The 13,225-nt window shown below is 37.8% G+C and overlaps 1 protein-coding gene across 1 annotated transcript in view; it reads left to right on the top strand.

Annotated features, from left to right (window-relative positions):
* Nucleotides 1–10: 10 nt before the first annotated feature.
* EP300 (E1A binding protein p300) overlaps nt 11–13,225 on the top strand; it is a 61,039-nt gene continuing 47,824 nt past the window's right edge. The window contains exon 1 of the mRNA XM_004175906.6: nt 11–420. Within this exon, the coding sequence (XP_004175954.5) occupies nt 327–420 (94 nt within the window). The 5' untranslated portion in view covers nt 11–326. The remainder of the gene's footprint in view (nt 421–13,225) is intronic.

Below are 13,225 nucleotides of genomic sequence, written 5' to 3'. Positions count from 1 at the left end.
CCAGCCTCCATTTTTAATTTTTTTTTTTTTTTTTTGGCGGGGGCTTTACCTGCTCTTCCCATCTTCGTTCAGCCCTTTCGCCTGGGGGAAGAGGCCTCACCCCCGCCCGCCCCAGCTCCCACCTCTCCCAGCTTCTCTGCTGCCGCCCTCCCAGAGCCCGAGGAGCAGAAAAAGGGGAACTTGGCCCCCCTTCTCGGCCAGATCGTCCTCCTCGCTCGGCCTTATTGTTGTTCTTCAGCTGACTCCGGGCCCCAGAAGAACGTGAAGGTTTTGGGGCTCACCCCCCACCTTCTTTCTGCTTTGAACGATTGTCTAAAAAATTAAAAATGGCCGAGAATGTGGTGGAGCCGGGCCCGCCTTCAGCCAAGCGGCCTAAACTCTCCTCACCGGCGCTCTCCGTGTCCGCCAGCGACGGCACAGGTCAGTCTCGGGGCCCCAGAGCCTCCCCGCTTCTCGGTGCCGCAATTACTGCCCTTTTCTCCCCTGTTTTGCTTAAATCTCCTCCTCCCTTTTGCTGCTGTTAGCTCGAGCCTGCTTTTCTCCTTCCTGTCTGTTTCGCCTGTTCTCGCTCCGTTTGAAGCTATTTGCGTTAATGGCATTGGGAGGGTGTTCGGATGTTTTTGCCCTTCTGGTTTTTTGAAGTGATTGAGAGCAAAGCTATTCAGTTTATTGTGTTTTTGATCAGCTGCAGATAGGACTTAACAGTTCGTCATTTTCGTGTCTTTCACAATAGTAGCTTAGCTCCTTGCTAAGCATAATGCCAGTTGCAGAAATACGAAGTACTGCTAAAGACGATGGTTTTGTACACTTTATTGTTGAATTACGTGTATGTGCACAAGTTTCTTGGTTTTGTATTTTATTTTGCATATACGGGGTTCTTCTAGAGCTTGTTTAAAAACGAGAGATTTATTTATCTTGCTGTTTTTTCTTATATGCAGTCTGCTTATGTGATTTACTTCTTACAATCCTCCGTTCTTCTTCCTGTAGAAGTGTATCAAAATACTGCTTTCTGATTCAAATAGACCATCGGCTTTAGGAAAAACAGCTAAAACCAAAATTCAGATGCCATGCTTGTGGCATAAGGTTTATTGAGACTCTTATCTTCTTAGAGATGAAATTTTATTTCACCTTATTTGCCTTAAGAATCAATATGGAGTGTAGTTAATCTTGCATCTCCTGTTTCTTTGCTGCAAGACCAAAATGTCTGAAATTCCCCTGTAGACTTAAGAGCTGTGAAGAGAAAAGGGGCTTCTCTGCAGTCCTGCCAAGGTCTTTGGTGATGCTGGGAAGGCAAGCTAGGACATGGAAATTTTAGGTGACCCAGTCCCCAGCAATATGAACTGGTTGTACTGGGAGGGGGGTAGAAGTAACAAAGGGCTGTTTTTTAATGTTTCTTGCAAAGCAGGTGAGTATTTGGTGTCATTTTGCTATGAGAATACTCTGTTACCTGGAGTTTCTTTGGACTCACATTAGTTCCCATTAGATCACATTAGAAACTGTTAACCTATGGGACATGGAGGAGACCTCCTCCTGCCAGTCTAGTGAGTGGTGGCATTTCTGAAGGCACCCGTGCTCTTGTTCAATGCAGTTAACAACTGGCAAGAAAAGGGAAGAGTTGTTTTCTTGTTGTTGGTTTTGGGGGTCTTTGTTTTGTTTTTTCTGAAAAGTTCTTTGACAATTAACAAGAGATTTTAATAGCAGGTCTTTGAGCAGTGGATGTGGTTCTACTTGGGATCATCTCCAAAATTTTGATTTTGCCTATTCTATTCTCGGTGAATGCTGTATTAGTTTTGAAAAGTTTGTGTGTGACTTTTAGTGCATATTAAATGCAGCCAATATTATGTTGTAATTGGAGGACATGACTATTCCTAACATTAACGGGTCTCTAGTAAGAGAGTAGAAGAGAGTTGGAGAAACTACTCTTAAGCGAGAACTAGTTGTTGGCTGTTTTTTTGCTAGATTTGGAAAACAGTGTTTAATTCAATAGTAACCGTTTTAAAGTTGTCTTGATAGTGGCTATTTGGCTCTGTTTAGAGAGGTGAAATAAAAATATTTTGTGGTAAAAGTTCTGATACTTTAAAAATATGAAAGTTAAAGGCATAGTTTGAGTCAAATGAACACACATCTAAGTTCAGACATTTGTGAGCAAATAAAGGTTGGCTAATTTGTGTATGTATTTCAGTTTAACAGATGTAGACTCTCACAGAATACTTAGTCTTTAGTTGTTAATTTACTGGACAGCTTTTTATAGTATATAAATGAACTTTTTACATTTTTTGTGAAACACTAGGCATTGGACAGTTTCAGTATGTTTCAGACAGTTTAAATTTTTCCCAAAGTGATTGGGACTGTCATCACCTGATAGCAATGCTAAGGTTTATAGTGGTGCAAACACTTCATGTGTGCTATATAAGACCTATTAAAGATTTCTTAATCTTGTGGCTTTTTTTTTTTTTTTTTTTTTTTTTTAATTGCCAAGCAATTATGGGACAGTTTTACTTTCTGTGTTTTTTTAACATGACATATAATATCTATTTCTGTGAATAAAATCCAACCTATGAACCAGTGAATGTATTTTGAGGGTTATATGGTTGTATTTTTCTCATTTGCTGCTTGAGACTGCAGTTTTTGTCCTGCTTCTGTTGTGGGAAACTACTTTGAAATTTAAAATTTTTTAACCTCTCTGCTAGTTAAATTTGCTTTGAAATAGTGTAAGCAGCTGTCATGAAGTAAATTCCACTTATAGAATCTTGTATTGTCCCCACTCCTCGGTTAATTATAGGAAATAAGTAACATGGTAGTTATGTACTTACTCAAGCACTCTTTTTAAAACTGTTCAATTCTTAGCACTATCAGAAGGAAGGAGAAAGGCAGGACACTTGCACTGTTGATGAAACTTATTGCAGCAGCTGTGCATAGTGCTGTTTTTGCTGTTAAATTTTTGATTAGTTTCTTTCTAAAATGTTCTGAACAGTTTTAGTTTGTTAGATATGTAAAAATGATAACTGACTCCTATTAACGTTATTCCCAAAGTTGCAGATGTTACGTATATTTATATTGAAGACCAAGAGGAATCTCTAACTCATGTTTTCACTGTAGACCTGGATGATACTCATATTCTGGGCCTGGACTGTACTAAACTCTAATATTGGTGGCTTTTTTCTAAAAAGAAATAAGCAGAGATTGTCCTAATACAGCTGCATTTCCCACTTTTGTTGCAGTGCTGCATCTTCTTCTGTCTTAAAAGTTACGGATGGTTCATGTGTTCCCTGCTCAGAATTTGCTTTGCCATGGAACATAGTGTGTTAGTGTGCTTTTAAGTTGCTTTATTAATTCCAGTTCAGCCTTAAGGAGGCAAATTGAAACATTTGTAGCACATCTTGTAATAAACATTCTGAAGTAGTTTAGAAAGTCTTGGTACTTTCAGTGTCCTCTAATATATTAGAATTTTTGAATGGTCTCACTTTTTCTTTAATGTTGTGTAGCTCCAGAATACTTTCAGAGGCGGGAGTGTGTGGGATTCCCTTGAACTACATAGGTTTTTCTACAATGTTTTTTCTCCCCTTTCTCTATTTAATTGTTAAATTTGTTGCAAAGAAGAATGGTAATGATCTCTGTATCTTGTAAGACCTTAAGTTTTCCGAGGGCCATGACAACTCTACGGCGGGGTCATCTTTTAGTGACAGCAGTGACTTTGTTACACTTCAATACCAGCACAGTTACATTGACAGAAGAGGATACTGAATACATTGCCAATGTAGCACCTTTGCTTGCCTTTCTTAACTGGTAGCAACATTTTAGATATGTTGCACCTACTCTAGCAAGACTTCGTTAAACATTATGGTAGCAAACTGGTTCATATTAGTCCCCCCCACTATAACTGAATAACTGGAGCGCATCCTGTGGAATTACCTCTTGGAGTAAAATGAATGAAAGTTGTTCGTAAAAATAGATTTTTAACTGGATGCTTTAAACCACTTGTTTTGGTATTTGGGGGGGTAGTCAGGGGGGTTGAGAGGTATCTTTTTATTTGTGGATCCCTCAACTTTACCTGCAGTAATGCAGGTATGCTGAAATTCCTATGTACAGATTTCTATGTGATTCACTCGGGGCAGGAGAGTTTTATCGTACTTTACACACCCCTCCCCATCCCCCCCACACATGCACTCCTCCTCCTGTTTAGAAATAAGCTGTTTTCTGTGAACTGGGAAAGTTTTGGGCTCTGGGTTCAAAACCACTGTGTTTCTTCACGGAATAAAAATGGAGTACACCTCCTGCTGCAGTGTGTTTGTATAGTATCATGTATTTAGGCTGTTAGATCTGAAAATAAGATTTTAAATACTTACTGTTTCAGGTTTGCTGGGACACTGGAAGTCAGTTTTCTACAATTAGTTGGCATCTGTGTTATATCAGAGATCAGGGAATGTATTTTGTAGTATGTGCCTTAACATCCTTCAGTTTACTATATCCAAAAGTCACGTTTTTCTGTGCGACAGCACATCTTCAATCTCCCTTGAAGTACCCATCTTTTGTAAAGTCTGGATGTTCCTTTTTGTCAGGAACTGTTTCTGACCTTTTAAATTTTACTCTCCCTCACATCAAAGGTCTAAGACCTGTAATGAAACTTCTCTTCTGGACTACTGCAGTGTTGACTGATACTCGTCTTTCATTTGTTCTGAATGGATCAGGATGTTTCTTTTCTTGAAATTAGTTGTATTAATCTTACCCCACTGCTCTTTTCAATTCTCTTTTCTGAGAGCTGTGTGGTTTTTGCTAGTGTTTGTATATACTACATTTAAAATCAACAACTTTTCATCACTCTGTTTTCTAGCTAATGTTAAAGACCAAATGATTAGCTACATTTTAACTTACGGCCAAATGTTTTCATGCTTCTTGTTAAGAGCCATATTTCTTGCTGGTTTTGCCTTATAGTGTAATTTGATGGATGGAATATACTGTAAGTCAAGTATTCCAGTGGTGGATGCTTGTGTGGCAAAAATGAGTGTCATTGCTGTGTAGCCAAACAGGCTCTCAAAGTAACTGTATTAGGAATACATATTAAGAAAATTTAAGTCTGTGAGACTTCTTTAAAAAGTAAACCAATCATTCATATAGTGCTTAGTGATTTTTTTTTTAAGAAAATCATGCAGACTTTTGAACCTTGTAGGTTTCCAAATTGCTGTATCTATTCTTTGTGTCTTTTACCGTGTAGACTCTATCTCTGACATAGGTACTTTTTCTGAGCAGTGTTAGAAAACTACCAAATTAAAAAAAAAAAAAAATTCCTACAGGAGTACCATACATACTACAGTGTAAAACTGAGGGTTGAGCACTTACAGACTGGAAAACCGGTTTACAATTGCAACTCAGAACTAAATTCACAAGTTTAATATCGCAGGGAAAAACCTTTGTTTGGGAAAAGATTTGGGAATTTAAATCCTAGATTTAAAAAAAAACAAACTAATTTTTCCATCTTGTTCCTCACAGTCCTAGAGCAGGGCTTGCCTTGAGTTCAGATTATAGATCACTCGGGCATTTGTAGAAGACCAATTATCTGGGAGGGGTCTATCAGACTCTAGGTTTTAGTATATGTTTTTGGGGGGTATGGTTCTAATAAGGTAGTGGGGCTAAATGCTGAACTTCTGCTGTAGGAGTTCTGTTTTTTTGTATCTTTATAACTTGGAGCAAACCACTTTATTATTAAATTTCAATTTTGTGTGACTTAGTGTATATTTCTTGCACGTTCTCTGTAGGCTATTTGGTTATCTCCAGTGTGTCACTTCAGTGTCTTGCTTAGCTGCTTAGCAGGAGCAGCCTTTCAGTGATTGTTACAACTGTGTAATGTTACTACTTTACCCTTTCTCATCACTTGATTTTGTCGTCCTTTGGAGAGGGTTTGTCCAAAAATCACTTAGATTTATTATTTGACAAATTGAGTAATTTTCCTGTGTAAATTTCACCGACAACTAAACAATGCACACCTGTCTCCACAGATTTTGGTGGGTTTTTTTTGGTCTACTTAAACTGTAGCAGCAGGCTGAAGTAAAATACATCTGTCTCTGCATATGGTGGTGTGCCTGATAAAAAAACTTTTGTGGCTGCCTTGAATTTGTAGAACTCTAAGTAGAACGCCAACTAGGGAAAAGATCCTCCCTGTGAACAGTATCTGACAACCTATCATTCTCTTCCTAAATAGCAACAAGTTTTCTTTAAATGGACTGGCATATGAATGTATTTCAAGTTCTCTTAAAAATTCGATGTGCAATGTTCTCCTTCAAGCATTTATTTTTTCCAAATATTTTTGAAGAAAATTAGAAGGAGGAGTGTTGAATTCTAGGGACTCAAACTGCAGTAACTTCTTGTTCGCTTGATGCTGTTCCTGTCAACAAACCTGACATCAAGCATGTCAAATTGGAGACCAGTCTGAGATTTTTATTAAGAAGTGCAAGTTAGGTTCAGAACCTTGAAGAACAGGTAATTTTCTATTAGTGGTCATTGTGAGATGGGGCAGATAAAGATTTAGCTCTTTCCCATTTGATGGTGTGAAACAACTCTGAACTGCATCTTTAGTTGTATTCCTGTAAGAGATCTAAGGATAGGAGTTTTGAATGCTCTCTGCTTGCAGAATCAGGATTTGCTATTTCCTTTTTGTAGGACTTCCAAATACCACTGAACAGACAATTTCTCTTGTTTTGAGAGAGACTGTAACATACTCCTACTTTTTTAATGGATGAAAAGATGTGAATTTTCAGTTTTTTTTTTCATTTTTGGAATCCTAATAAAAAGTAAAAGTCCAGAAAAATGCTGATATATGGCTTGCTCAGTTCAAATTTTGCTGAAACTAAACTGCTTTTTACATGTTATTGAGTGTAATTCCAGGAAATCTGGAGTATTACTGGTTTAAGATAATGAAGTCTGATCTGCTGACTTATGTTATTTTGTTCACTTGTATATTTTTTGTGCATAAATTCAGCATTGCTTTTTCTTTTACTCTGGACTAATGCTGAATGAACTCAGAAAAGTGCCTTGACTTTTTGGTAATTGTATATGCAGATTGCATCATTTCATAGTCGTTGTTAACTTGACAATGAAATGAACTTTACTCTTTTCTTGAAACTGATTTGTAATTGCTTCTAAAATGAATCAGTGTGTTCTGTGCACATAAAGGTGTTCCCATCCTATCTGCATGTACCCAGTTTTTGTCCACCAGCTTCTCTAACTTTCTAGACCTGTGTGCATACACAGATGCCATTTGGAATAGTAATACTAATTTAGAGACTTTTGACTCAAGTTAAAGGTAGCCCAATGAAATTATGCAAATAGCAGCATGTTTACAAGGAAATTATTAATGGTGTGACTTCAGCATTTTGGAATTAAAATGTCAAAACTTCATCTTATGTGGGTTATCAGTGATGGCAACACTAGTGCATTGTATAAAAGCATAAATAAACAGGTATATAAATAAAAATGTCTCTGAAATGCCTCCTTAAATAATATTAAATCTTTAAACATACCCTATTCCTGATTTTTGACCCCAGTCTTTTCCATATGATTACTCAACTTCTGTTTCCCTAGAACAGTTACGATTCTGTATTCCAGACTCATAACCATTTCATTTTCACTATGGTTTTCTGTGGTTAACTCCTACTATCATCTGTATCTCTAAATGCTATTTTTTGGAAGAACTTTCAATATGAAACTGGAAAGTTTGTTACAAATACAATTTTTTTTCTGAAGCTGCAAAAACCATGCATCAATTAGAATCTACTAAAATAGACATTTTGGTTGATATTAGTTTGGGAAAAGTATGACTTAAATTTGCAGGTTACTGAGACTTCACAAAACTAAGACTATTTTCTGTAAGCAAAAGTTGATGTGTTTGACACCAGTGTTTGAATAGGGATTAGGATAGCTTAAAAAATGGAGAGAGTGAGGTCCTAATTTTAGGACTTCAGTAGATGTTGAATGATATGCTGTTGCTGATTTAGAACGATTTTTTTTTTGTTGTTGTTCATACTTGTAAAATATTTACACTTAGCCTGGTTGTTACAACTAATAGCGGAATCGTGTGCATTCTACATAGTGAATTGGACTTTGATCAATAAGTTTCATTTAAAAAAAAAAAATCTGTGCCAGAAATTTTGTGCTACATAGTGTGCTAAGATGTTTTGAACCTTTGTGTTTGTTGTCTTCCAGTTGTTTTGAATAAAGTTTTAAAATATGTTTTCTGTTTGTATTATTTACAGCCTTACCTCAAATTACAGAGTTTCTTGATGTAGTGAAGAGATTCAAGTCTTTTCTGGATTGGCAGGGAAGGAAGGTGTCAGTGCTTTCCCAGTTTCTTACCGGGAACAGAACTAATATCAAGGTCTAATGCTGAAGACAGTTACTCAAATAGCACAATACAGAACATGAGTTCTCAGTTGCTGCTGAGCAAGCAATCACCCTCCATTAGGGATATACTGGGAGTGCTGTCCAAGGATTTTGGAAGCAGTAGCTGCAATGATTACTCTAGACCTTAGTATCTTAGGCTGACATGGATGTTTTGCCCCTTCATTTCAAATCAATTTAGTAGATGAATTTAAATTAATTCTACTGTTTAAGTTAGAACATTTTGGCAGAACTTGTGGTACCATTGGGCAATTGTGGCTTCATAGAGTATCTACATGAAAAGCCCCCTCTTTTAATAGATTTGATGGTTTGATATCCAAAGTGCAGTATAGCAAAATTCCTACCAGGTTGGTGCATGCCTTTGTCCTTAGGCATGTGGGCTTTTGTTTGGGTTTTTTCCTTCTTCCCTGATAAAACTGCCTGGACTCGTGTAGCTTAATTTTCTGTCACTGTAGAGGCCTTGGGAATTGATGACTATTAGCACTTTGTTTCAAGACTGTGCTTCACCTTTGCTTTTGCTTCTGCATTTTCATGGATAGTTGTGGATTATCCAATGAGATTGTTTCTCCTTTTCTTGTCCTGCCTTTTTTGGTTTTATATTTTGATTTCTGCTTGTTTTGGTCTTTTTTTTTTTTTTTTTAATGTAATTTCAGACAGTGTGTTTTAGGGCCTGTAATGCTGGTGTTTGACTGCAAGCCGCTGTGGCTTATTTCTCTAGAATACTGGTGGGATCTTCGGGGTACTTGGTCTGTTACATGTAGGCCCTCTTCAGTTGTGGGTAGCTTTTGTATCCCCATGCAGGGAAGATACTGACCTCAGCACCTTATTATTCTTTGTCTGAAAGCACAGCAAAGGTGTTGTGTTTTCCATATGGTCCAACATGATCTGTGGTTCCTGTCAACCCTGTCACATGCATGCTTTGTATTCAGTGTCCTGTATTAAGCATTGTCTGTTTCATTTTGAACCCAATGACTGTGATATAAGTTGACCCATTAAGAGGTTGCTGGGTTTCAGAAACATTTGTGTAAAAAGGTGACTGTTCAGCAGCTTTTGAAGTTGGTGTGTCTGTGTTCAGAATATAGTAAATGGGAAACAGGAACAGGAATTGTTGAGTTTCTTACCTCTTTGCTGCTCTGACAGGGATAGGCTCAGGAGTCAGTAGCTGTCTGACCTATCTGCCATTCAGGGTTCTTGATGCATTGCTGATCACATGTGCTTCTCCTTCAGCTTGTACCAATCTTCTCAAGACTGAATGCTCCTATGTCTCGATTCCGAGGGTTAGTACCTGGGAGAATAAAGTATTGCTATTTTGTAGCACATGGGGATGTTCCTAAAAAACAGTATTGTTCACTGCAGCATATTTGCTAGGACCAGATAGTTTCCATATAAACAGAAGTTCCTATTTTATTCTGAAAGGTGAATAAATGTCAGAACTCATCCCCATATGGGCCACCAATTGTTGGTGTCAGTGCTTGGCACCAACTGATGGTGGATGGGAACTGACTGTCACCGTTAGTTTATCTTACTGTAGGAATTTCATACCTTCTCTCTGTGAGTTCTCGTGGGCAGCTCCTCCCAACGCTGACTCATTTTCTCTTTCTTCCACAAATCTGTCTGACTTCTTCCTGACCCTTTCTGTCCCTAGCAGCACATGCTAACCCTTACTGTCCCTAGCACAACTGCCTGACTATTACTCTCACAGCAGAGTGCAGACTGACGCCAACTCTCTCTCAACTACCTAACCCACTCTTTTATAACACCCATCCTTATTGGACACAGCTGTGACCTATTAAAAGCAAGGCTGTTCCTACTCTTTGGTAATTAGTACAGCTGCAACTCCTCAGGGGTAAGATTGCCTTCAGCACTATCTCTATTCTCCTGCAATCCATCCTCCCATAAGTAAAGGTTTGTTGTCTTAATCCAGAAATGAGAAAATAATGGGATCCTGACTGTCGGCTAGAAAGCATGTAAAAGAAGCTCATATGTCCCACCAGAACACATGCTGATTTCCTTGCTAAGTAGTTAGTATTGATATATTTTCCCTGTTTTATAAACACTGTCATAAATTGGTGCTTTGCCTGCTTTGAGAGCTGATGTGTCACTTGTGCTACCAGGTGCTCTTGCAGTAAAACTAGCTTGAAATAAATACTTTGTAGCTAATTTGAAAATTGATCACTTGATAAGACATTGAAGTCTTATTGATTTAAGGATTTTGATTGCTCACTCTGCATGTGTATTAGTTTAAAGTCCATTTTGGTGCCAGGTGGCTTTTCGCCCCAGGCTGGCAGTTTCCTTGCATCTTGCAGATTAGACATTGTCAAAGGCAGACTTTTAGAAGTAGAATACAAAACCAAGAAGACAGTCCATAGTATGCAATGCAGGTTAGTACACTGATTTTTGAAGTTGCCTTCTCTCAGTTTAGGGCACAGTTCATACTACTACTTAATCCAGTCTAACTGAACTGCTACTGGTAGAAATGGACCTGCTCCTACTATCTGTTCTGATTTTCTCACTACAGATCTAATGTAGCCAGGTTAAGTTGTTGGGATTTTTTTTTTTTTTCCCTCTAAAGACTTTATAAGTTTTCAGTAGTGGTACAGTTCCTAAAAGGAACTTATGATATGCCTTCGCATGTTGAGATGATCACAGATTAAGACTTTCAGATCTACTACTTAGATGTTCTTTTGAGATTTTTTTTTTTCTTTGCATCTTGGGTGGCAGCAGCAGTCTATTTGTTCTTGTTGCCCGTAGAAAGAAATCCACTAATAATACCGTAAACAGCATGATGGGGATTCACTCTGTGCTGCTCTACTGAGATCAGGTTGAGTCAGGATTTAGGTCCACCACTGCCACTTCCTACCAGTGTATTAATGGAAGGTTTTGGGCTTTAGGCCAGATACTGTCAGTTCTGTTACATCCAAGTTTTTCTGTGTTGGGATCTCTAGAGATGATGAATCAGGTGGACAAACCTTTTCAGGACTAATTTTCCTTCTCTGCCTTCCCACCAGCTTGATTTTGTTAGTGAGAAATCTTTGTGCATATCCTTAATGAAACATATTGCAAGAGTAGCAGTGAGCTCAGTGTACTGGAAAGTCAATCAGCTCTCTGGATGCTTCTCACCATTGTCTTAAGCTATGCCTTTGTCTCTTGTGTGAGTATATATGATCTTGTTTTCACATGGTTTGTGAGCTGCCTGGCCCAGCCTTGACAGTTTTCGGCTTGGTCATAGATAGAACTCTCTACAGTGGCCTTTAGGGCACCAGTTCTATGTAGAAGACTGAAATGGATTGCAACTGTTATATATACACAAGGTCCTATTCATCTTTATAGTAATTTGAGATTCTGTTTCAGTCCTGTATTAGAAAATTTTTGCCTCTCAGCAGTTGACTAAAAATGTAATTTTCATAGCTGACCAGACCAGACCAGTTTTTATATCTTATGTACCTGCTAAAGAAGACTTCTAAAAAGAGCAAACTCATACCAGAATATTGCATTCTTAGTAGTTACTACTTACAATTCTGGCTAATAGTTGACAATATTATTTTACAATTAATTGTCTCTAGTATATTTTCTAGGATTAAAAATCCTAGCAAGTTAGTTTTATGTGGAAGTTTTATATTGAATATCTTAGATGTTTTGATGTAAAGAATGAATCCAATTAGGATTATTTCACAGCCATTCAGGTTGGGTATGGGTTTTGTTAATGTAGCTAGTGCTATGTTGTGTTTTAAGGTATTAATAAAAAGAATTAATGCCACTTACAGTTTTTATGACATTTTCTTCCTGTTCACTGATGTCACAGAACAATCAGGCCAAGGAGCTCAGATAGCTTGTACCTGGATGCTCCAGTTAGTAATGGGTAGTAGACCTTAAAGCTGGAATTATCTCCTCATTTATGAGGAGGGAGAATTTAAGCAAATGAGGTCTTCGGAGAAGCAGATTAATATTTTCTTGTGAGTCAAGATGATAAAATCTTTGTCTCTAAAAACAAGAATTGCACTGCCCCTTTGTGGTGTTACATCTGAAATCATCTGTATGGGTCTTCCTGAGAAAATACTATATGATGGTTTGAAAAACAAATTAGTTTTTCATATTCAAACATTTACGAGTCACTTTCCAGTTGGTTTTGTGAAGGGCTTTATATGCAATGGTCTGAACACAAGAAAGGTGAAATGAGGATTTTTGGTGTGGGACTTGCTCTGTACTGGGAGTTGTGTTTGTTCAAGAGCAGAAATTCTTTGCCCAACTAGAAACAGTCAAAAACATGGCCTTTGGACTGTGTGCATGCTGATGGGAGATGTCTGGGCTGCCATGACGGTTATGTTGTAGGTACAGGCTTTGTGCTGGGTCATGTTTTATCAAGTCACTTATTTGTTTTCACTTTTTTTTGTTCATCGTTGAGGACAATAGCCGAACTTGTGACTTCCTGATTGTATCTTTTACTCCTTCCTCACTTGTGGGTTCTTTGTCAGGTTATTAGTAGGGTGTTTTCAGGATATAATGTTTCAACAGTTGCCTGTTAAACATGTCCTAACAGGCTTCTTAAGGTGCCAATGGAAGCTGATTGAAGCTGTCAGTCATTTTTTTAAATGGCATTTTCCATTTCCTTGGTCTCTAATTTTAGGGTCTCTTCCACTAACTCTTCCCATGTTCATTGAAATGTAATTCTTAAGCTCAATGCTGAGCATTGTAAGTTGGTTTTGGTTTCAGTTTTTTGTTTTGGGTTTTTTGTGGGGATGGGGGTGTGTGTGGTGTCTTTTTAGATGAATCTACTGACACACAACATTAAGTTCATAATTTTAGATGAAAGAGAAGTTGGACAAAGATTTATTCT

Source organism: Taeniopygia guttata, chromosome 1A (assembly GCF_048771995.1).
Source record: "Taeniopygia guttata chromosome 1A, bTaeGut7.mat, whole genome shotgun sequence".
In the NCBI taxonomy this organism is placed as follows: Eukaryota; Metazoa; Chordata; class Aves; order Passeriformes; family Estrildidae; genus Taeniopygia; species Taeniopygia guttata.
This window is presented reverse-complemented; position numbering and strand designations above follow the sequence as displayed.